The sequence below is a fragment of the Glycine max genome, chromosome 4 (genome assembly GCF_000004515.6).
Source record: "Glycine max cultivar Williams 82 chromosome 4, Glycine_max_v4.0, whole genome shotgun sequence".
Classification (NCBI taxonomy): Eukaryota; Viridiplantae; Streptophyta; class Magnoliopsida; order Fabales; family Fabaceae; genus Glycine; species Glycine max.
The window spans coordinates 8,760,011-8,780,485 of record NC_016091.4 but is presented as its reverse complement, the minus strand read 5'-3'; the positions used below and the strand labels follow the sequence as shown (position 1 = coordinate 8,780,485).

The window sequence follows — 20,475 nt, the reverse complement described above, 5'->3', positions numbered from 1 at the left end:
TAGCATCATTACCATTGGCCTAAGTAAATTTTGTCATCCTTATTCTAGTGTCTTTGCCTTCAAGTAAGAGCTTGCAATATGACTATATAAACCACGATGTAAACATAGTAAATGAAGACCTTTACACTCCACATTGAATCAATGCTTACAAAACCAAATTCTTTGCACAATAGGTTTGTTCAAATTAATTTCAATACATAGTAACACAAACTTAGCTTAAAAAACATCAATAGTTTTCATATCTGTTTTAACAAATGTTGTAGTTATAGATGACAAGATTCAAAGAACATTTTCATCATAATATCTCATCTTCGAGCTAAAAAACGTACCCAAATCAAAGTATTACTAGTATCGATGTTGAATGGTACAAATTTAAGAACCAACATTTCACAATGAGATAATGATCAACAATACCCATTGATTCCCACAAATAACATTATTTTATATTCAGTGAAAAATAAAGTTTTACCATATAGAACCACATTAACATTGTTACATCATCAATAACAACATTCGTTCACCTCATCCACAACTCTTGTATAATATTATCGCCAATAAAACACTCAAGCCTCTAATAATTTTTATCCTTAAAATCACTCTTGAACATACTATTTGCTATAAAAACTACGCGGTTTTCACAACAAAGGTGTCAATCCCATATTTATTCATTCCAAAAAAACATTAAATATGACAATCCCATATTCATTCCAAAAAACATTAAATAAGATTATTTTGTTTTAAATTCAAACAAATATAATTAACAATTGAATGCAATCAAATAACATTAATATAATAAATTCATGTTAATAGATTAATTAATCAAAAGATTGATGTTAATAAATTAATTACTAATAAGTTAATTATCAATTATATATTAATACATAAATTAGTTTGATAAATTTGTATTTTACAAATTGATATATATGAAAATGTGCATTAGGTATAAAAATTTATACATGTCACAAATTATATGAACAGTATATATAGAATAATTGTTAAGTATTCTTTATTTATTTTTATCAAACTTAAATAAGTAAATATTATTTATAAATATTTTTTATTTGTAATAATGTTTTGGAGTAAAATTTTTTGGGACTTATCTTAGTGTATTTCTATTTGAGTTTATAATTTAGAGAGTAATTTTTAGATAATTTTATTTAGAATTCATAAAATTTATTTATTTAGAATTATTCACAAACATGTTTAATTGCGTAGCTGGTAGAATATTTGAATAACTTTAGTTCTAACATTTCAAATTATTTTTTACAATAAAATATTAAAACAAATAAAATTTACAATAAAAATGTTTTTTAAGATATTTTTAAACTATTTTTTATTTTTACAAAAAATCCATGGGTACTTGCAAATATCCTTGTATAATAAAAAAATTTACAAGTATCCGCTTGACGGGTATCAAACACATGACAAATATTTATCTGATGAGACATATAAAGTACCTATATGTGCACCACCCATTATCATTTCTATGCATAATCTCATATATACTTTTTAAAAAAAATCAATAAAACACTTATAATATTCACAATTATCTTATATATATACATTTACATATATAAATTTTAAAAATAATTGATAAATATATTATAAAAAATAATAATATAAAAAAATCATAAATTATAAACTTAACACCCATACGATAAGAGATATTACGTTAATATAACATAAAATAGAAATAGCATTATAGAATAAAAAACAAATACAATAAAGTTCTAAAATAACAAAAAACTATTACAAGATAGTGAAAAATAATTAGTTTTCCTAAATTTAAAATTTAAAATAACGAGTAAATGATATCATATATATATATATATATATATATATATATATATTATGAGTAAAATTGATGGTAATTAATAGGAATAAAAAAAGTTATAATAACTCACACATTTTACTTAACTAACTAGATTATATTCTTTTAATCAGTGATAATTTATTTTAGAAAAATGTTGAAATTAAGGTTAGGACAAAAATTATTTGAAAATAATAGATAAAAAATATAAAAGATTAAGAAAAAATCTTATAAACATTCTTATTAAAAAATGATAGCCAAAAGCGCGTTCTCTTATAAACATATGACATTTTTTTAAAATTCTAAAATATCTTTTACTATTTTTCTCAATTTTCTTCTATGAAAAATTTCAAATATTTTTTATTTTAAATTTTAAATATGTTGAATAAATTTACTTTTGATATGATATTTTCTTTATAAAATACAACAATAAAAAAATTTATTAGAAGATAAAAAATATACTAAATAAAAAAACCGAGGGGCAACAATGGGAAAAGGTGGGTTTGTGCATTCTTCGAAACACCGCCTGCGCCTGCAATACAAAGAGACTATCTTTCTCTTCATCACATCACTATTTATACTCTATTCTTCGCTTCACAAAGGGCTAATTATTTTGTGTGTCTACAAAAAACACGATTTTTATTTCACGGCGATTCCCAACCCAACCCTCTCAGACACTCGTATCTATGTGTATGCTTTCACTCTCTCTTCTCTCATCTCTCGGGTACCTTTCTCTTTCTCTTTGTACCAATTCGATCTGCGTTTTGTCAATTTCTGCACGGGGAATAATGGGTGGATTCCGTGCTGTCGTTTTGTTCACTAACTGTTTTCGTTTTGATTTGAATTGAATCTGCAGTTCAAAGTAAGGGAAGCTGAGGTGAGATGACAAGCGTAAGATCGAGTTGGCCATCAAGGCTGCGCCAACTTCTTTCCAGCGAGGGTTCCATTGGCCCTTCCGTCAAACTCGACTCTGACCCTGTCAGTTTTCTCTTTCTGTCACTTTTTCCATTTATTTTATTTTAATTCAACTCTTATTATTGGAAAATGTATTTTTTTTCCTTAAGGCTTTCGCTTTGTATTCAGTGCTTTCGTGATTGTGTGTCTAATTAGCTATTCTACCACTTGGTATCTGAAAATGTTTGTGGTTTATTTCATTGGTTGTTTCTGTTTTCTGACAAATTCATTGATGTAGAGTTTGCAAGTGCTCTGTTGTGTGGAATAGGTTGCCGTCCTTGTTATAAATTTAGCATTGCCAGACCCGTGATAGCATGTGCTTTTAGTCAATAGTCAGTAATTGAAATGATACGGGAAACTGACTTAGCTAGCGTTTGGCGAAAGTAGAATTGTAGATAAGTGCTTTTGGTTTAAAAGTTTTTTTTTATATTTAAATTGCGTCTCTACTTATCTTTTCCTTTTTCGTGGATATATAATTTTTAAAATTGGTTTAGCTTTCGTTCACAACAATAATGTTATACAAGATGTCTACAAAGCTGTTACTTTGGGAAAAGTAGAAAATATAAGGTGGGCATGGTTTGATTGTTTTCTGTTTTCATTTTTAAACAAAACAGAAAATAAGAGTGAAAATACGTTTGCTTAAAATTTAGAAAACTTTTTCTCTGAAAATAATTTAAAAAACAGGTGCAAAACTGAAAACAACAAATCAACGTTTTTAGCCTTTTCTGAAGAAGTGAACATGCGGTGGCTCCTTAAGAGTACTTTCTTCTCGATACATGCTTTCTAAATCTTGAAAATTTGAAAATGAAAACAGAATATAGACACTCAAACCAAGTTCCACCTAATATAGCTATTTTTTTTTTAAATCCACTAAAGCAAAATGTTACTTATAGTATTATTACCAAACTTACAAAAAATATGCTACCTTAGAATTTGATTTTTTTATGCTGTCACTGTGTGCTACTGTTAATGGTTTGATCAGCATGTAAATAAGTGATGCTTGTAAAACTGTGAAATTCTTAAATTTATATATTTAATAATGCATCTGGAGCCTTCTGTATGCATTTTGTTGTGTGGCCTAAACTTTGTACATAGAATTTTTCAATGTTATTGATGAAGTTTAGCATCATTCTTATGTTTCCAAGCATTAGTCAGTTGTTGGTATATAAATTGAAGTGCCGTACCTACAGTAGAAGTGGTGGTCAGGTTAAAATATTTGCAAGTAGTATGGTAATTCCCATTCCTTTCTAGTAATTATTAGGGGTTTTAACCTTTTTATGCATATATTTCTTAAACTTAATGGAGACATTTCACATTTAATAGAGTGAATCTTTGGTTTTGATGACATTTTCATATTCATGATTGTGACTTTATGCGTACAAAAGTATTAACATGTCTACTTAGAATGTGAGAAAGTATGATGGCTTTTGTCTTTTATCCAGCTTTGGGTTCCATCTTTTTGGTTTTTTGTGCGTTCATTGTTTTGAGTAACAATGTCCTTTTGGTTCATATAAATTTTGCATGCTCAGTTTGCACATGCTCATTTTGGTAAAGCTAATAGTCTAGTGATGTTTTTCTTATTCTAAAACTGAGTATTACTAGTATTATTTATTCATTTTGCTAAAAAAAATTTTGATCGGCAAAAGAGTGTATATATTATAAATAAAATAAATCAGTACAAGAGGTACTGTGATATGTACATCCCAAGATTACCCTACTTTGAGATATGGTAGCCTAATATTAGCAATTGAAAGCAAATATTAAGCAACCATAGATCTATATCTATGCTGGGGTACCCTTCATTTTGCTAAAATGATCAATACTGTTTTTCCTTTTCCAAAATTGATTAGCATGAATGATTTGTAGAATTGAAATAACTAATAAGTATGTTTTGAAATTTGATTCAACTGTGTTTCACAATTTCCATTCTTAGATCCACTAGTATTAGTATATATGCTCATGTTTGTGGTTAAATCATGTTCACTTCTGTTTATTCACATATCTTCAAAATCCTGATGATTCATGGTAATGCTAACACTTATCTGAAATTCTAATGGCTTAAATTTTTACTGTTGTTTCCTCCCTTCTTACCCATGTAGCTTATCTGAATTTTGTGATTGATTTCAGTCTCCTAAGATCAAAGCCTTCATTGAGAAGGTCATTCAATGTCCATTACAAGATATAGCTATACCCCTCTTTGGCTTTCGGTGGGAGTATAATAAGGTAATAGCATGATATGTTGCTGTACATTGTATTCAGTTTTTTCTCCGCATAGACTTATATATTAATTTTACATCAGGGGAATTTTCATCACTGGAGGCCATTGTTTCTTCATTTTGATACATACTTCAAGACATATTTATCATGTCGAAATGACCTGACATTGTCCGATAATCTAGAAGTTGGCATTCCATTACCAAAACATGCAATTCTACAAATACTACGGGTGATGCAAATAATCTTAGAGAACTGTCCAAACAAGAGTTCATTTGATGGCTTAGAGGTAACTTGAAGAGAACTTATGTCATATTTTAATTACAATTTTTTTTCATTTTGTTTTGCTTCATGCCATCCTTTGTTTTAGTCAAGTGATTTATGATTGGGTTATTTGATACTATTATTTTCTAATATATCTCCCTTCCTTTTCAGCACTTCAAGCTTTTACTAGCATCAACAGATCCTGAGATTATTATTGCTACATTAGAAACTCTTGCTGCGCTTGTAAAAATAAATCCTTCTAAGCTTCATGGAAGTGCAAAAATGGTTGGCTGTGGTTCAGTAAATAGCTATCTCCTGTCCCTAGCACAGGGGTGGGGAAGCAAGGAGGAGGGCATGGGTTTGTACTCTTGTATTATGGCAAATGAGAAAGCCCAGGATGAAGCACTGTGTTTGTTTCCTTCTGATGCAGAGAATGGTAGTGACCACTCCAATTACTGCATAGGTTCTACTCTTTATTTTGAATTGCGTGGACCCATTGCTCAAAGCAAGGAACAAAGTGTAGATACAGTTTCCTCAAGTTTGAGAGTTATACACATTCCAGATATGCATTTACACAAAGAAGATGATTTGTCAATGTTGAAGCAATGCATTGAGCAGTATAATGTTCCTCCTGAGCTCCGATTTTCATTGCTCACAAGAATTAGATATGCTCGTGCTTTCCGGTCTGCGAGAATAAGCAGGCTTTATAGCAGGATTTGCCTTCTTGCTTTCACTGTGTTGGTCCAATCCAGTGATGCTCATGACGAGCTTGTGTCCTTTTTTGCCAACGAACCAGAGTACACAAGCGAATTGATTAGAGTTGTGCGATCTGAAGAAACAATATCTGGATCTATCAGAACACTTGTAATGCTTGCATTAGGAGCCCAGTTAGCAGCATACACATCATCTCATGAACGGGCACGGATACTGAGTGGATCTAGTATGAACTTCACTGGAGGGAACCGCATGATTCTACTGAATGTACTTCAGAGGGCTATTTTGTCATTGAAGAGTTCTAATGATCCAACTTCCTTTGCTTTTGTTGAGGCACTTCTTCAATTCTATCTGCTGCATGTAGTGTCAACATCATCTTCTGGGAGTAATATTAGAGGTTCTGGCATGGTACCCACATTCTTGCCTCTGCTGGAGGATTCTGATCTTGCTCATATTCATCTTGTTTGTTTAGCAGTGAAAACCCTTCAGAAGCTTATGGATTATAGTAGTTCAGCTGTATCTTTGTTTAAAGAGTTGGGGGGTGTTGAGCATTTGGCTCAAAGATTACAGATAGAGGTTCATAGGGTCATTGGTTTTGCTGGAGAGAATGATAATGTGATGCTCACTGGTGAAAGCTCAAGACATAGTACTCATCAGCTTTACTCTCAGAAGAGGCTGATAAAAGTGTCCCTTAAGGCCCTTGGTTCTGCAACATATGCTCCTGCAAACTCTACCAGATCTCAACACTCCCATGACAGTTCATTACCTGCAACTCTAGTCATGATTTTTCAGAATGTAAATAAGTTCGGAGGTGACATTTATTACTCAGCTGTTACTGTTATGAGTGAAATAATCCACAAAGATCCTACATGCTTCTCTTCTTTGCATGAAATGGGTCTTCCAAATGCTTTTTTATCTTCAGTTGCATCTGGAATTCTTCCTTCATCAAAGGCTCTGACATGCATTCCAAATGGCATTGGGGCCATTTGTCTTAATGCCAAAGGCTTAGAGGTTGTTCGAGAGACTTCATCACTGCAGTTCCTTTTTAATATCTTTACAAGCAAAAAGTATGTCCTTTCCATGAATGAGGCTATTGTTCCGCTAGCAAATTCTGTAGAGGAACTTCTTCGACACGTGTCTCCATTGAGAAGTACTGGTGTTGACATCATCATTGAAATCATCCATAAGATTGCATCCTTTGGTGATGGTATTGATACAGGATCTTCTTCAGGAAAAGCTAATGAGGATAGTGCAATGGAAACCAATTCTGAAGACAAAGGAAATGAAAACCATTGTTGCCTCGTGGGCACAGCAGAGTCTGCCGCTGAAGGGATTAATGATGAGCAATTCATTCAGCTTTGCACTTTTCATTTGATGGTATTGGTTCACCGGACAATGGAAAATTCTGAAACATGTCGGCTATTTGTAGAAAAATCAGGAATTGAAGCTTTATTGAAGCTGTTATTACGACCTACCATTGCACAATCCTCGGATGGCATGTCTATTGCTCTGCATAGCACCATGGTATTTAAGGGGTTTGCTCAACATCATTCCGCTCCTTTGGCACGTGCCTTTTGTTCCTCTCTTAAAGAGCACTTGAATGAAGCATTAACTGGGTTTGTTGCATCTTCGGGACCTTTGTTGCTGGATCCAAAGATGACCACAAATAACATCTTTTCTTCACTTTTCTTGGTTGAGTTTCTTCTCTTTCTTGCTGCGTCAAAAGACAACCGTTGGGTGACTGCTTTGCTTACAGAATTTGGAAATGGTAGTAAGGATGTTCTTGAAAACATTGGACGTGTCCACCGTGAAGTTTTGTGGCAAATTGCTCTTCTTGAAAATACGAAGCCTGATATTGAGGATGACGTTTCTTGTTCTACTTCTGATTCACAACAGGCAGAAGTGGATGCAAATGAAACTGCAGAGCAAAGGTACAATTCTATCAGGCAGTTTCTTGATCCATTACTCAGGAGGAGGACTTTAGGATGGAGTGTAGAATCACAGTTTTTTGATCTTATTAACCTGTATCGAGATCTGGGTCGTGCCCCTGGTTCCCAGCACCGATCAAATTCTGTTGGTCCTACAAACAGGCGGTTAGGATCCCCTAATCCGTTGCATCCGTCTGAGTCTTCAGATGTATTGGGGGATGCTAGTAAGAAAGAATGTGACAAGCAAAGAACATATTATACCTCTTGTTGTGACATGGCCAGATCACTTTCATTTCACATTATGCATTTGTTCCAAGAGTTAGGAAAAGTAATGCTGCAACCTTCTCGCCGTCGTGATGATGTTGCAAGTGTAAGTCCTGCTTCAAAATCAGTGGCTTCTACTTTTGCAAGCATTGCTCTAGATCACATGAATTTTGGGGGCCATGTAGAAGAAGCATCCATATCAACAAAATGTCGTTATTTTGGTAAAGTCATTGATTTTGTGGATGGCATTCTAATGGAAAGGCCTGATTCTTGCAATCCCATTTTACTGAATTGCTTGTATGGGCATGGAGTTATTCAATCTGTATTGACCACATTTGAAGCAACTAGTCAGTTGTTATTTGCAGTTAATCGGACCCCTGCATCGCCGATGGAAATTGATGATGGAAATGTGAAGCAGGATGACAAGGAAGATACCGATCATTTGTGGATATATGGTTCTTTAGCCAGTTATGGTAAATTTATGGACCATCTAGTAACCTCCTCTTTCATATTATCTTCTTTCACAAAGCCTATACTTGCACAGCCCCTTAGTGGTGATACCTCATATCCCCGGGATGCTGAGATATTTGTGAAAGTCCTCCAATCTATGGTGTTGAAGGCTGTGCTCCCAGTTTGGATGCATCCCCAGTTTGTTGATTGTAGTCATGGATTTATTTCTAATGTTATCTCTATCATCAGGCATGTTTATTCAGGGGTTGAAGTAAAAAATGTAAATGGCAGCAGCAGTGCTCGTATTACTGGGCCTCCTCCTAATGAAACAACAATTTCAACCATTGTAGAGATGGGATTTTCCAGGTCGAGAGCAGAAGAAGCTTTGAGGCATGTTGGATCAAATAGTGTGGAGTTGGCGATGGAGTGGCTGTTTTCCCATCCAGAGGACACACAAGAAGATGACGAACTTGCTCGTGCACTTGCCATGTCCCTTGGGAACTCTGAATCAGACACCAAGGATGCTGCTGCAAATGACAGTGTACAACTGCTTGAGGAAGAAATGGTCCATCTTCCTCCTGTTGATGAGTTGTTATCAACTTGCACTAAACTTCTTCAAAAGGAACCTCTTGCTTTTCCTGTCCGTGACTTGCTCATGATGATATGCTCTCAGAATGATGGTCAAAATAGATCTAATGTTCTCACTTTTATTGTTGACCGGATCAAGGAATGTGGATTGATTTCTGGTAACGGAAATAATACCATGCTTGCTGCTCTATTTCATGTTCTTGCATTGATTCTTAATGAGGATGCTGTTGCGCGAGAAGCTGCTTCAAAGAGTGGTTTCATAAAAATTGCCTCAGATCTACTCTACCAATGGGATTCTAGTCTTGGTAACAGGGAGAAAGAACAGGTTCCAAAATGGGTCACAGCTGCTTTTCTTGCATTAGACAGGCTGTTGCAAGTGGATCAAAAATTGAATTCTGAAATTGCAGAGCTTTTGAAGAAGGAAGCTTTGAATGTTCAGCAGACATCAGTTATCATTGATGAGGATAAGCAACACAAATTGCAGTCTGCGTTGGGACTTTCCACCAAGTATGCAGATATACATGAACAGAAGAGACTTGTTGAGATTGCTTGTAGTTGCATGAAGAACCAACTTCCCTCAGACACAATGCATGCTATTTTGCTACTATGTTCCAATCTTACAAAGAATCACTCTGTTGCTCTTACCTTTTTTGATGCTGGTGGTTTAAGTTTACTTCTTTCTCTGCCAACCGGTAGCCTCTTTCCTGGGTTTGACAACGTTGCTGCTGGTATTGTCCGTCATGTTATTGAAGATCCACAAACTCTCCAGCAAGCAATGGAATCTGAGATAAAACACAGTCTTGTAGCTGCGTCTAACCGCCATCCAAATGGGAGGGTCAATCCACAAAATTTTCTGTTAAGTTTAGCTTCTGTAATTTCCCGGGATCCAATAATATTTATGCAAGCTGCTCAATCTGCTTGCCAAGTTGAAATGGTGGGTGAAAGACCTTACATTGTCTTGCTGAAAGATCGGGATAAAGAGAAATCCAAGGATAAGGATAAGTCACTGGAGAAAGATAAAGCACATAATGATGGAAAAATTGGTTTGGGAAGTACAGCCACAGCAGCTTCAGGGAATGTTCATGGAAAACTTCATGATTCAAACTCAAAGAATGCCAAAAGTTACAAAAAGCCTACTCAAAGTTTTGTTAATGTGATAGAACTTCTTCTTGAATCTATATGCACATTTGTTGCCCCCCCTTTGAAGGACAATAATGTATCAAATGTTGTCCCTGGCTCCCCAACATCAAGTGACATGGACATTGATGTTTCTACAGTTAGGGGGAAAGGAAAAGCAGTTGCCACTGTGCCTGAGGGGAATGAAACCAGCAGTGAGGAAGCATCTGCATCACTAGCAAAGATAGTATTTATTTTGAAGCTTCTGATGGAGATATTGTTGATGTATTCATCGTCTGTTCATGTTCTGCTTCGACGGGATGCTGAAATGAGCAGCTCTAGGGACATTTATCAAAAGAATCATGGTAGTTTTGGTGCGGGAGTAATATTCTACCATATTCTTCGTAATTTTCTTCCTTGTTCTCGAAATTCCAAAAAAGACAAGAAAGTTGATGATGATTGGAGGCAGAAACTAGCAACAAGGGCTAATCAGTTTATGGTAGCTGCTTGTGTTCGTTCTTCAGAGGCAAGGAGGCGGGTTTTTACTGAGATTAGCCATATCATTAATGAATTTGTTGATTCATGTAATTGTGTTAAGCCAAAGCCATCAGGCAATGAAATTCTGGTTTTTGTTGATCTACTTAATGATGTTTTGGCTGCTCGGACACCTGCTGGCTCAAGCATCTCAGCAGAGGCCTCTGTCACTTTTATGGATGCTGGTCTACTTAAATCTTTTACCCGTACTCTCCAAGTTTTAGACTTGGACCATGCTGACTCGTCTAAAGTTGCTACTGGTATTATCAAAGCTCTTGAACTAGTAACCAAGGAGCATGTTCACTCAGTTGAACCGAGTGCAGGAAAGGGTGATAATCAAACTAAGCCTTCTGATCCTAGTCAATCCGGAAGAACAGATAATATTGGTCACATGTGTCAGTCCATGGAAACAACATCTCAGGCCAATCACGATTCCCTTCAAGTTGACCATGTTGGGTCTTACAATGTGATTCAGTCTTATGGTGGGTCTGAAGCTGTTATTGGTGATATGGAACATGATCTTGATGGGGACTTTGCTCCTGCTAATGAAGATGAGTTCATGCATGAAACTGGTGAGGATGCCAGAGGCCATGGGAATGGAATTGAAAATGTTGGGCTACAATTTGAAATCCAATCCCATGGACAAGAAAATCTCGATGATGACGATGATGAGGGTGATATGTCTGGAGATGAGGGTGAAGATGTAGATGAAGATGACGAAGATGATGAGGAACACAATGATTTGGAAGAAGATGAAGTCCATCACTTGCCACATCCTGACACTGATCGTGATGATCATGAGATGGATGATGATGATTTTGATGAAGTGATGGAGGGGGAGGAGGATGAAGATGAGGATGATGAAGATGGTGTTATACTGAGACTTGAGGAGGGCATCAATGGAATTAATGTTTTTGACCATATTGAGGTTTTTGGAAGAGACAATAGTTTTCCAAATGAATCCCTTCATGTCATGCCAGTTGAAGTTTTTGGATCTAGACGTCCAGGGCGGACCACCTCTATTTACAGCCTGTTGGGCAGAAGTGGTGATAATGCCGCCCCTTCTTGCCATCCACTTTTAGTTGGTCCTTCTTCCTCATTCCATCTATCTAATGGTCAATCAGGTCAGTTCCTTTATCAATTTCTTGATGTTTTATTACAATAATGTTTTCCCCCTTTATTCTCCATTTCAATAATGATATTTTTTTCCTTCTAATTTCCAGATAGTATAACAGAGAACTCCACAGGCTTGGATAATATCTTTCGTTCATTGAGGAGCGGACGTCATGGGCACCGCTTGAACTTGTGGAGTGATAATAGCCAGCAAATCAGTGGGTCAAATACTGGCGCTGTACCACAGGGCCTTGAGGAGTTGCTTGTGTCTCAATTGAGGCGACCTACTGCTGAGAAGTCGTCTGATAATAATATAGCAGACGCTGGTCCTCATAATAAAGTTGAGGTCAGCCAGATGCACAGTTCCGGAGGTTCAAAGCTTGAAATCCCAGTTGAAAGCAATGCAATTCAGGAAGGTGGTAATGTGACTCCTGCATCAATTGATAACACTGACATCAATGCTGATATCAGACCTGTAGGAAATGGAACTCTGCAAGCAGATGTATCAAACACTCACTCTCAGACAGTTGAGATGCAGTTTGAGAATAATGATGCAGCTGTGCGGGATGTTGAAGCTGTGAGCCAGGAGAGTAGTGGTAGTGGGGCAACTTTTGGTGAAAGCCTTCGGAGCCTAGATGTTGAGATTGGAAGTGCTGATGGCCATGATGATGGTGGAGAAAGGCAGGTTTCTGCGGATAGGATAGCAGGTGATTCACAGGCTGCACGCACAAGAAGAGCAACCATGTCTGTTGGTCATTCTTCTCCTGTAGGTGGGAGAGATGCTTCCCTTCATAGTGTAACTGAAGTTTCAGAAAATTCAAGCCGAGATGCAGATCAAGATGGTCCAGCAGCTGCGGAGCAGGTGAACAGTGATGCTGGATCAGGATCAATTGATCCTGCCTTTCTGGAAGCTCTTCCTGAGGAGCTGCGTGCTGAAGTCCTCTCATCCCAGCAAGGTCACGTGGCTCAACCATCAAATGCTGAGTCTCAAAACAATGGGGATATTGATCCAGAATTCCTTGCAGCTCTTCCCCCAGATATTCGAGCAGAAGTTCTAGCTCAGCAGCAAGCACAAAGACTACATCAAGCTCAGGAGTTGGAAGGGCAACCTGTTGAAATGGACACCGTCTCAATAATTGCAACATTTCCTTCTGAATTACGAGAAGAGGCAAGTTTGTCAGTTGAATCCCATTTTACAAAGTGAGTTTGTATCTGAAGATTTTTTTTTGGGTGGTTTTTGTTTAGGTTCTATTAACATCCTCTGATGCTATCCTTGCCAACCTTACACCTGCCCTTGTCGCTGAGGCAAATATGTTGCGGGAGAGGTTTGCACATCGATACAGTCGTACCCTCTTTGGTATGTATCCCAGAAGTCGTAGAGGAGACACTTCTAGGCGTGATGGTATTGGTTCTGGCCTGGACGGTGCAGGGGGAAGTGTCACTTCACGCAGGTCTGCTGGCGCTAAGGTTATTGAAGCTGATGGAGCACCTCTACTTGACACCGAAGCTTTGCATGCCATGATTCGGTTATTTCGCGTAGTTCAGGTATTACTTGATTATAGGCACTGATATCCTTCAGAACAAGCACAACTTCATTGTTTACACATTTCTTTTATTTTTTTTTAGCCACTATATAAAGGTCAATTGCAGAGGCTTCTTTTGAATCTTTGTGCCCATAGTGAAACCCGAATTTCCCTGGTGAATATTCTGATGGACTTACTAATGCTTGATGTAAGAAAGCCTGCCAATTATTTTAGTGCCGTTGAACCTCCATACAGACTATATGGTTGTCAGAGCAATGTAATGTATTCACGTCCTCAATCGTTTGATGGTAAGAAAACCTGATCTATCTTTATTTCGTTTGTTGTCCTTATTCACAATTATGAATTTAGTCAGTGCAGAGTTTTGAATTTATTTCCTGGTTTTAATTTCTTAAACAAACTTCTGTTTTCTTATTCTTCAAGGTTGTTTTCACTAGTGACCATCGATATTATTTGGAAGATATTCTCTCCCCCTTCCCTTTAATGGTGAATAATTATTGATACCTTCTATATTTGTTTGATTACGCAGGAGTTCCCCCGTTACTCTCTCGGCGAATACTTGAAACTCTCACCTATCTTGCTCGCCATCATCCATTTGTGGCAAAAATTTTGCTTCAGTTTAGGCTGCATCCTCCTGCATTAAGAGAACCAGATAATGCTGGTGTTGCACGTGGCAAAGCTGTGATGGTGGTTGAAGATGAAATAAATGCTGGTTACATATCCATTGCTATGCTTTTGGGTCTCTTGAAGCAACCCCTTTATTTGAGGAGCATAGCTCATCTTGAGCAGGTGATGATTTGGTTTTATCGATATCTTTAGCACATGCAATTTTGTGTACTTGCAGAGAGTGCTGACATGATTTGCTCTTTTCAGTTGCTAAATTTACTGGATGTTATCATTGATAGTGCTGGAAGCATGCCTAGTTCATCTGATAAATCTCAGATATCTACTGAGGCAGTTGTGGGTCCACAAATTTCTGCAATGGAGGTAGATGCGAATATTGATTCAGCTACATCTTCTGCTCTTGACGCATCTCCTCAAGTCAATGAATCCTCCAAACCCACACCTCACAGTAATAAGGAATGTCAGGCTCAGCAAGTATTGTGTGATCTGCCGCAGGCAGAACTTCAGCTCCTTTGCTCATTGCTTGCTCAAGAAGGGTATGGTTATGGTTATGCTTGTAGATTAAAGTTAATTCTTTATCTGGGTTTTGTCAGTATGCCTTGATTTGGTGTATTTAATTTTGATAACTGAACTCCTTACTTTGGGAAAGTGGCAAGAGTCATAAGTTTTCTGTCATATGAGGTTCCATTTTTTAATTAACTAATTTCATTACTTGCGTCTTGACATGTGTTCCATTTATTTTTGTTATATTACTACACCATAATTCAAAACCATGTGGGTCTGACTATTATTGTTCCAATAACAATGTTGTAGAATTTGGCAATATGGACTTCATCTGATGTTTCTTGTATTCCTTCCAGTTTGTCAGATAATGCATATGGTCTTGTTGCGGAGGTAATGAAAAAACTAGTGGCCATTGCTCCGATTCACTGTCAGCTTTTTGTCACTCATCTGGCAGAAGCAGTTCGAAAATTGACTTCATCTGCAATGGATGAGTTACGCACTTTCAGTGAAGCAATGAAAGCTCTTCTCAGTACAACATCTTCTGATGGCGCTGCAATTTTAAGAGTTTTGCAGGCCTTAAGTTCCCTGGTAATCTCATTGACCGAGAAAGAGAATGATGGATTAACTCCTGCCCTTTCTGAAGTTTGGGGAATTAATTCAGCATTAGAGCCCTTGTGGCATGAGCTTAGCTGTTGTATAAGCAAGATAGAAGCCTACTCTGAGTCAGTATCTGAGTCTATTACCTCTTCTAGAACATCTGTGTCAAAACCATCCAGTGTCATGCCTCCACTTCCAGCTGGTTCTCAAAATATCTTACCATACATAGAATCTTTTTTTGTGGTCTGTGAGAAGCTACATCCTGCACAGTCAGGTGCTAGTAATGACACAAGTGTTCCTGTTATTTCTGATGTGGAAGATGCTAGGACATCTGGTACTCGGCTGAAAACATCTGGGCCTGCTATGAAGGTAGATGAGAAAAATGCTGCTTTTGCCAAGTTTTCGGAGAAGCACAGGAAACTATTAAATGCTTTTATCAGGCAAAATCCTGGCTTGCTTGAAAAGTCTCTTTCCCTCATGCTGAAGACTCCAAGATTTATTGATTTTGATAACAAGCGTTCCCATTTCCGATCAAAAATTAAACATCAGCACGACCATCACCACAGCCCATTAAGAATATCAGTAAGAAGAGCGTATGTTCTAGAAGATTCATATAACCAGCTTCGCATGAGATCAACTCAAGATTTGAAGGGAAGGTTGACTGTTCATTTCCAAGGGGAAGAAGGTATCGATGCTGGTGGGCTTACAAGGGAATGGTACCAACTGTTGTCTAGAGTTATTTTTGACAAAGGAGCGCTACTTTTCACTACAGTAGGCAATGAATCAACATTTCAGCCAAACCCTAACTCTGTTTACCAAACAGAACACCTATCTTATTTCAAATTTGTTGGTAGAGTGGTGAGTTCTTTTGCAGTTGTTCTTAATGTGTGATGTTGGTCATATATGCTTTGTTCTTATCCCTTTTCTACATCATCCAGGTTGGAAAAGCTTTATTTGATGGTCAGCTCTTGGATGTCCATTTTACTCGGTCATTCTACAAGCACATCCTAGGGGCCAAAGTTACATATCATGATATTGAAGCCATTGATCCTGACTATTTCAGAAATTTGAAATGGATGCTTGAGGCAAGTGCATTTTTGTAGTTTTTCCATTAGCTTTGTCAGTATTCACAATAGTTATCTTCATGTTCATCGTGAAAATTTTCTCATGCTTATTGTATGACTGCAGAATGATATCAGTGATGTTCTGGATCTTACTTTTAGCATTGATGCAGATGAGGAAAAGTTGATTTTGTATGAGCGGACAGAGGTGCTAACTTTATTTCTAAACTATTTTGAGATTATGTAATGTATTGAGTTACACATTGTTTAGTGTCTAATTTTGATGAACATGTCTAGGTGACTGATTATGAGCTAATTCCTGGTGGACGGAATACGAAAGTTACGGAGGAGAATAAGCACCAATATGTTGATTTGGTTGCTGAGCATCGGTTGACCACTGCTATTCGACCTCAAATAAATGCTTTCTTGGAAGGGTTCAATGAATTAATTCCCAGGGAGTTAATATCTATATTCAATGACAAAGAGCTGGAATTATTGATCAGTGGACTTCCTGATATTGATTGTGAGTCTTTTTCAATATTTACATTACCATTATTGATGCTGGCTATCTTTCGTAAGTGTTAAAACTCTGGAAAAGAAAATTTAACAATCAGTTCTACATTTCATTTCAGTGGATGACTTGAGAGCAAATACAGAATATTCTGGATATAGTGGTGCCTCACCAGTTATCCAATGGTTTTGGGAGGCTGTTCAAGGTTTCAGCAAAGAAGACAAAGCTAGATTGCTGCAGTTTGTGACTGGCACATCCAAGGTATATTGCTTTCAGAGCTTTAAACCTTTTGATCTTTATTTGTTTTATTAGCAATAATACAATTTTCAGTGATTTTCCATGTTGAATCACCGTCTCTTAGCTGCTTTTGCCTTCTCATTGGAATTAGTTCTCTCTTCTCCCCAATGCTTTTTGTGTTTGGATGCATAAGATGAATTCAATTAAATGCTACCAAGTAGTAACTTCAATTGCTCCCAGTTTCTGTGTGCTCAATTTATTCCCAAAACATCAAGAGTCACGTCTCAAAATCTTGAGCAATTTGAAGACTTGAGTTTCAATGGAAATGCTTTAGTGAAAAAGCACTCCTGAGATTTCATATTTACACACACATTTCAGAATTAGTTACATTTTAGTTTTGCAAGAGTAAATACTAATGCAATTCCCAAAGTACAAGAATCTGAAAGTTCATGAATTCTAAGCTTTTAATGCAACAATTACCAATAGACAAGTTTCCAATAGAAAACATAAGCAGAGTATAAGTAGAACTACTGATATAGTGATCTGAGTTCTGAAGTGCGACTGCTATTTACTGAATAGGCTTATGATGGAGATAAGACACATTGGGAGCCTTTGCTTAACAAATTTCAAGCCAAGCTCTCAAAGTGGAATCAGAAAACTTTGTCTATGGGTGGTAGAGTTACCTTGATAAAATCTGTCCTGAGTGCACTCCCTATATATCTACTATCTTTCTTCAAGATCCCCCAAAGAATAGTGGATAAGTTGGTGACCCTCCAAAGGCAGTTTCTGTGGGGGGGAACTCAACACCATAACAGAATTCCTTGGGTCAAGTGGGCTGACATCTGCAATCCGAAGATTGATGGGGGATTGGGAATCAAAGACCTGTCCAATTTCAATGCAGCCTTAAGGGGAAGATGGATCTGGGGATTAGCTTCTAATCACAATCAGCTTTGGGCCAGACTTGCAGAGCAGTAGAGTTAAAGGGTGGCATTCTTCGTGGTGGAAGGATCTCAAGAAACTTTATCATCAGCCAGATTTTCAGATTATTCACCAAAATATGACCTGGAGGGTTGGATGTGGGGATAGGGTAAGGTTTTGGCAAGATCCATGGATGGGTTAGGGATGTAGCCTTCAGCAGAAGTACCATCAATTATTTTTGATTAGCAGACAGCAAAACCTGTTCATTTCTAATATGGGGAACTTTTCTCAAAATACATGGAGCTGGGATTTTAGATGGAGAAGGAACCTATTTGATTATGAGAATGAGCAAGCCATAGCTTTCATGGAAGATATATCTGCCTTTTCTATTCAGCAGCAGGTGCAGGATATTATGGTATGGAAAGCAGAACCTAATGGACTCTATTCTACCAAGTCAGCTTATAGGCTCTTGATGCCTACCAATAGTCCTGGACAGCACAGTAGGAATTTTCAGATTCTAAGGAAGCTTAAAATTCCCCCAAGGGCTGACATGTTTTCTTGGAGATTGTTTAGGGATAGACTTCCTACCAGGGCCAATTTGCTTAGGAGAAATGTGGTTCTACAACAATCTATGTGTCCCCTTTGTGGAAATCACCAGGAGGAGGCTGGCCATCTCTTTTTTCATTGCAGAATGACTATAGGGCTGTGGTGGGAATTTATGAGCTGGACCCGGTTTAAAGGAGCTTTCTCAACTGACCCAGCAACACACTTTATTCAATTCTGTGAGGGCTTTGGGACACGGAGGAATCATAATAGGAGGTGTATATGGTGGATTGCTCTAACTAGTACTATTTGGCAACACAGGAATTCCCTCCTGTTTAAGGGCACACCATTTGAACCTCCCAAAGTGTTGGATGATGCCCTATTTCATGCTTGGTCTTGGCTTAAAGTTTCAGAAAAAGGTTTTAATATTCCATTTAACCATTGGTCTTCCACTCTTCCGGAGACCTTTGGTTAATTTGTAATATTTCCTTGTGGTGGGTATTGGTGGGTTTTGCTTTTGGAAGGTGGCATTTTCAGTGCCTTGTATTTGTAATCTACCTCTGGTACTGCTATGCTTTAATATTATTAATAATATAATTTTGCCTTCCAAAAAAAAAAAAAAAGAAGACACACTGACAGTTTTGTTCCTCTCAATATAGACCTTTGATCTAAACTATACTTGTTTCCCTCAAAAGACGATATTCAATATCACCCTTAGAATAATCAAATGACGATGGTTCCTTGTTTTGTTTATTAAAACATGTATTATATAATTAGGGGGCCTGATTTTTGCTACCAAAATTTCAGGTGCCTTTGGAGGGTTTTAGCGCTCTTCAAGGAATTTCAGGTGCCCAGAGGTTTCAGATACATAAGGCATATGGGAGTTCTGATCACTTACCTTCTGCTCATACTTGGTACCTTTTTTCTACTTTTCAGTTTATTATATCATCAATGAACATTTTTGTGTGTGTTTGATTTATGGGTTCCATCACTTGATGGATCATCATTATCATGTGTCTTCAAGTAAGTAACACGGAGTCTTTTTTATGCAGTTTCAATCAATTAGATTTGCCAGAGTATCCATCTAAACAACATTTGGAAGAGAGGTTACTGCTTGCCATTCATGAAGCAAATGAGGGATTCGGATTTGGTTGACAAGTTTTTTTTTTTTTTTCTTTTTTCTTTTTGGGGGGGTTGGGGAGGAAACAAACTGTATTACATTTTTAGGTTAGAAGCTATTTAAAAGCTTTTTACTGGGGGTTGACAAGATTTAACATTATATCATGTTAATATGTTGTACAGTTCTATATTTGCAATGGGAAATGCCTTCGGCGGTTTTTCAATAACCTGTTTTTGCCCCTTTGGCACCCTATATAGACTAATAATGGTAAAGGTTCCACTCGCCTAATAATGGGTGATTTTCTTTAAACTTAAAAAAAGTAATTTTAAAATAAATGTTTTTTTTTTTTTTCAGTATATTTGTTGTCGAATTTTAGGTTTGAAGTTATATTGCTTATAACATATTTGTTGTATTTTTAAACCTTTTAAAATATAAATTTTAATATTTTGATATATAATTGGTTTGAGCTATATTGTTTGATTCTCTTATTTAAAATCTTAAATTCAAGTGTTAGTCTTATGGATGAAGATTATAATAAAAGTTATCAATCAAATTTTTTACAAAAATTAATACTAAAAGTAATAAAATCAATAAATTTAATTATAAGTATATTGATTACTAATAAATGAGAATATGAGTATTTAAGCTAATAAGATTACGTGTATACTTAAAAATATGAATAGTTTATTAAAATGAATATACAAATTAGCAACATTTTTTTTAATAATTGAGTTCTAGCCTTTTAAAACTGTTATAAATTATTTTTTTATTCATTTGAATCAAAGACAGACGGTGTATTAAGTGTTTACATTAACTTACTAAAAAAAATTCAATTATAATTATAAATTATAATTTTTTTTAACTTAAAGA

General features: G+C 36.4%; 1 protein-coding gene across 3 annotated transcripts; it reads left to right on the top strand.

Moving 5' to 3' along the window:
- The first annotated feature begins 2,343 nt into the window (after positions 1-2,343).
- On the top strand, positions 2,344-19,828 carry LOC100812184 (E3 ubiquitin-protein ligase UPL1). Of its 3 annotated transcripts, XM_014774576.3 has the most exons (17): positions 2,361-2,534; positions 2,667-2,788; positions 4,892-4,987; positions 5,064-5,267; positions 5,414-11,960; positions 12,060-13,117; positions 13,195-13,494; positions 13,576-13,780; positions 14,020-14,279; positions 14,364-14,650; positions 14,975-16,073; positions 16,154-16,300; positions 16,404-16,484; positions 16,574-16,799; positions 16,909-17,048; positions 19,293-19,399; positions 19,538-19,828. In XM_014774576.3, exons 2-17 carry the CDS (start codon positions 2,693-2,695, stop codon positions 19,638-19,640), a joined length of 10,956 nt encoding a protein of 3,651 aa, XP_014630062.1. In that variant the 5' UTR covers positions 2,361-2,534; positions 2,667-2,692; the 3' UTR covers positions 19,641-19,828. The 3 variants fall into 3 exon arrangements, with proteins under 3 accessions (XP_014630061.1, XP_014630060.1, XP_014630062.1); XM_014774575.3 differs by lacking the exons at positions 19,293-19,399; positions 19,538-19,828 and adding an exon at positions 17,604-18,070 and having other exon boundaries at positions 2,344-2,500; XM_014774574.3 differs by lacking the exons at positions 19,293-19,399; positions 19,538-19,828 and adding an exon at positions 17,604-18,070 and having other exon boundaries at positions 2,358-2,534.
- The last annotated feature ends 647 nt before the right edge of the window (positions 19,829-20,475 follow it).

Excerpts from the sequence above, each read along its gene's own strand:
- LOC100812184 (XM_014774575.3), top strand. The coding sequence starts at position 2,693 with ATGACAAGCGTAAGATCGAGTTGGCCATCAAGGCTGCGCCAACTTCTT. Across the intron at positions 11,961-12,059 it reads TCTATCTAATGGTCAATCAG|ATAGTATAACAGAGAACTCC; the intron begins GTCAGTTCCTTT and ends TCTAATTTCCAG. Across the intron at positions 13,781-14,019 it reads ACGTCCTCAATCGTTTGATG|GAGTTCCCCCGTTACTCTCT; the intron begins GTAAGAAAACCT and ends TTGATTACGCAG.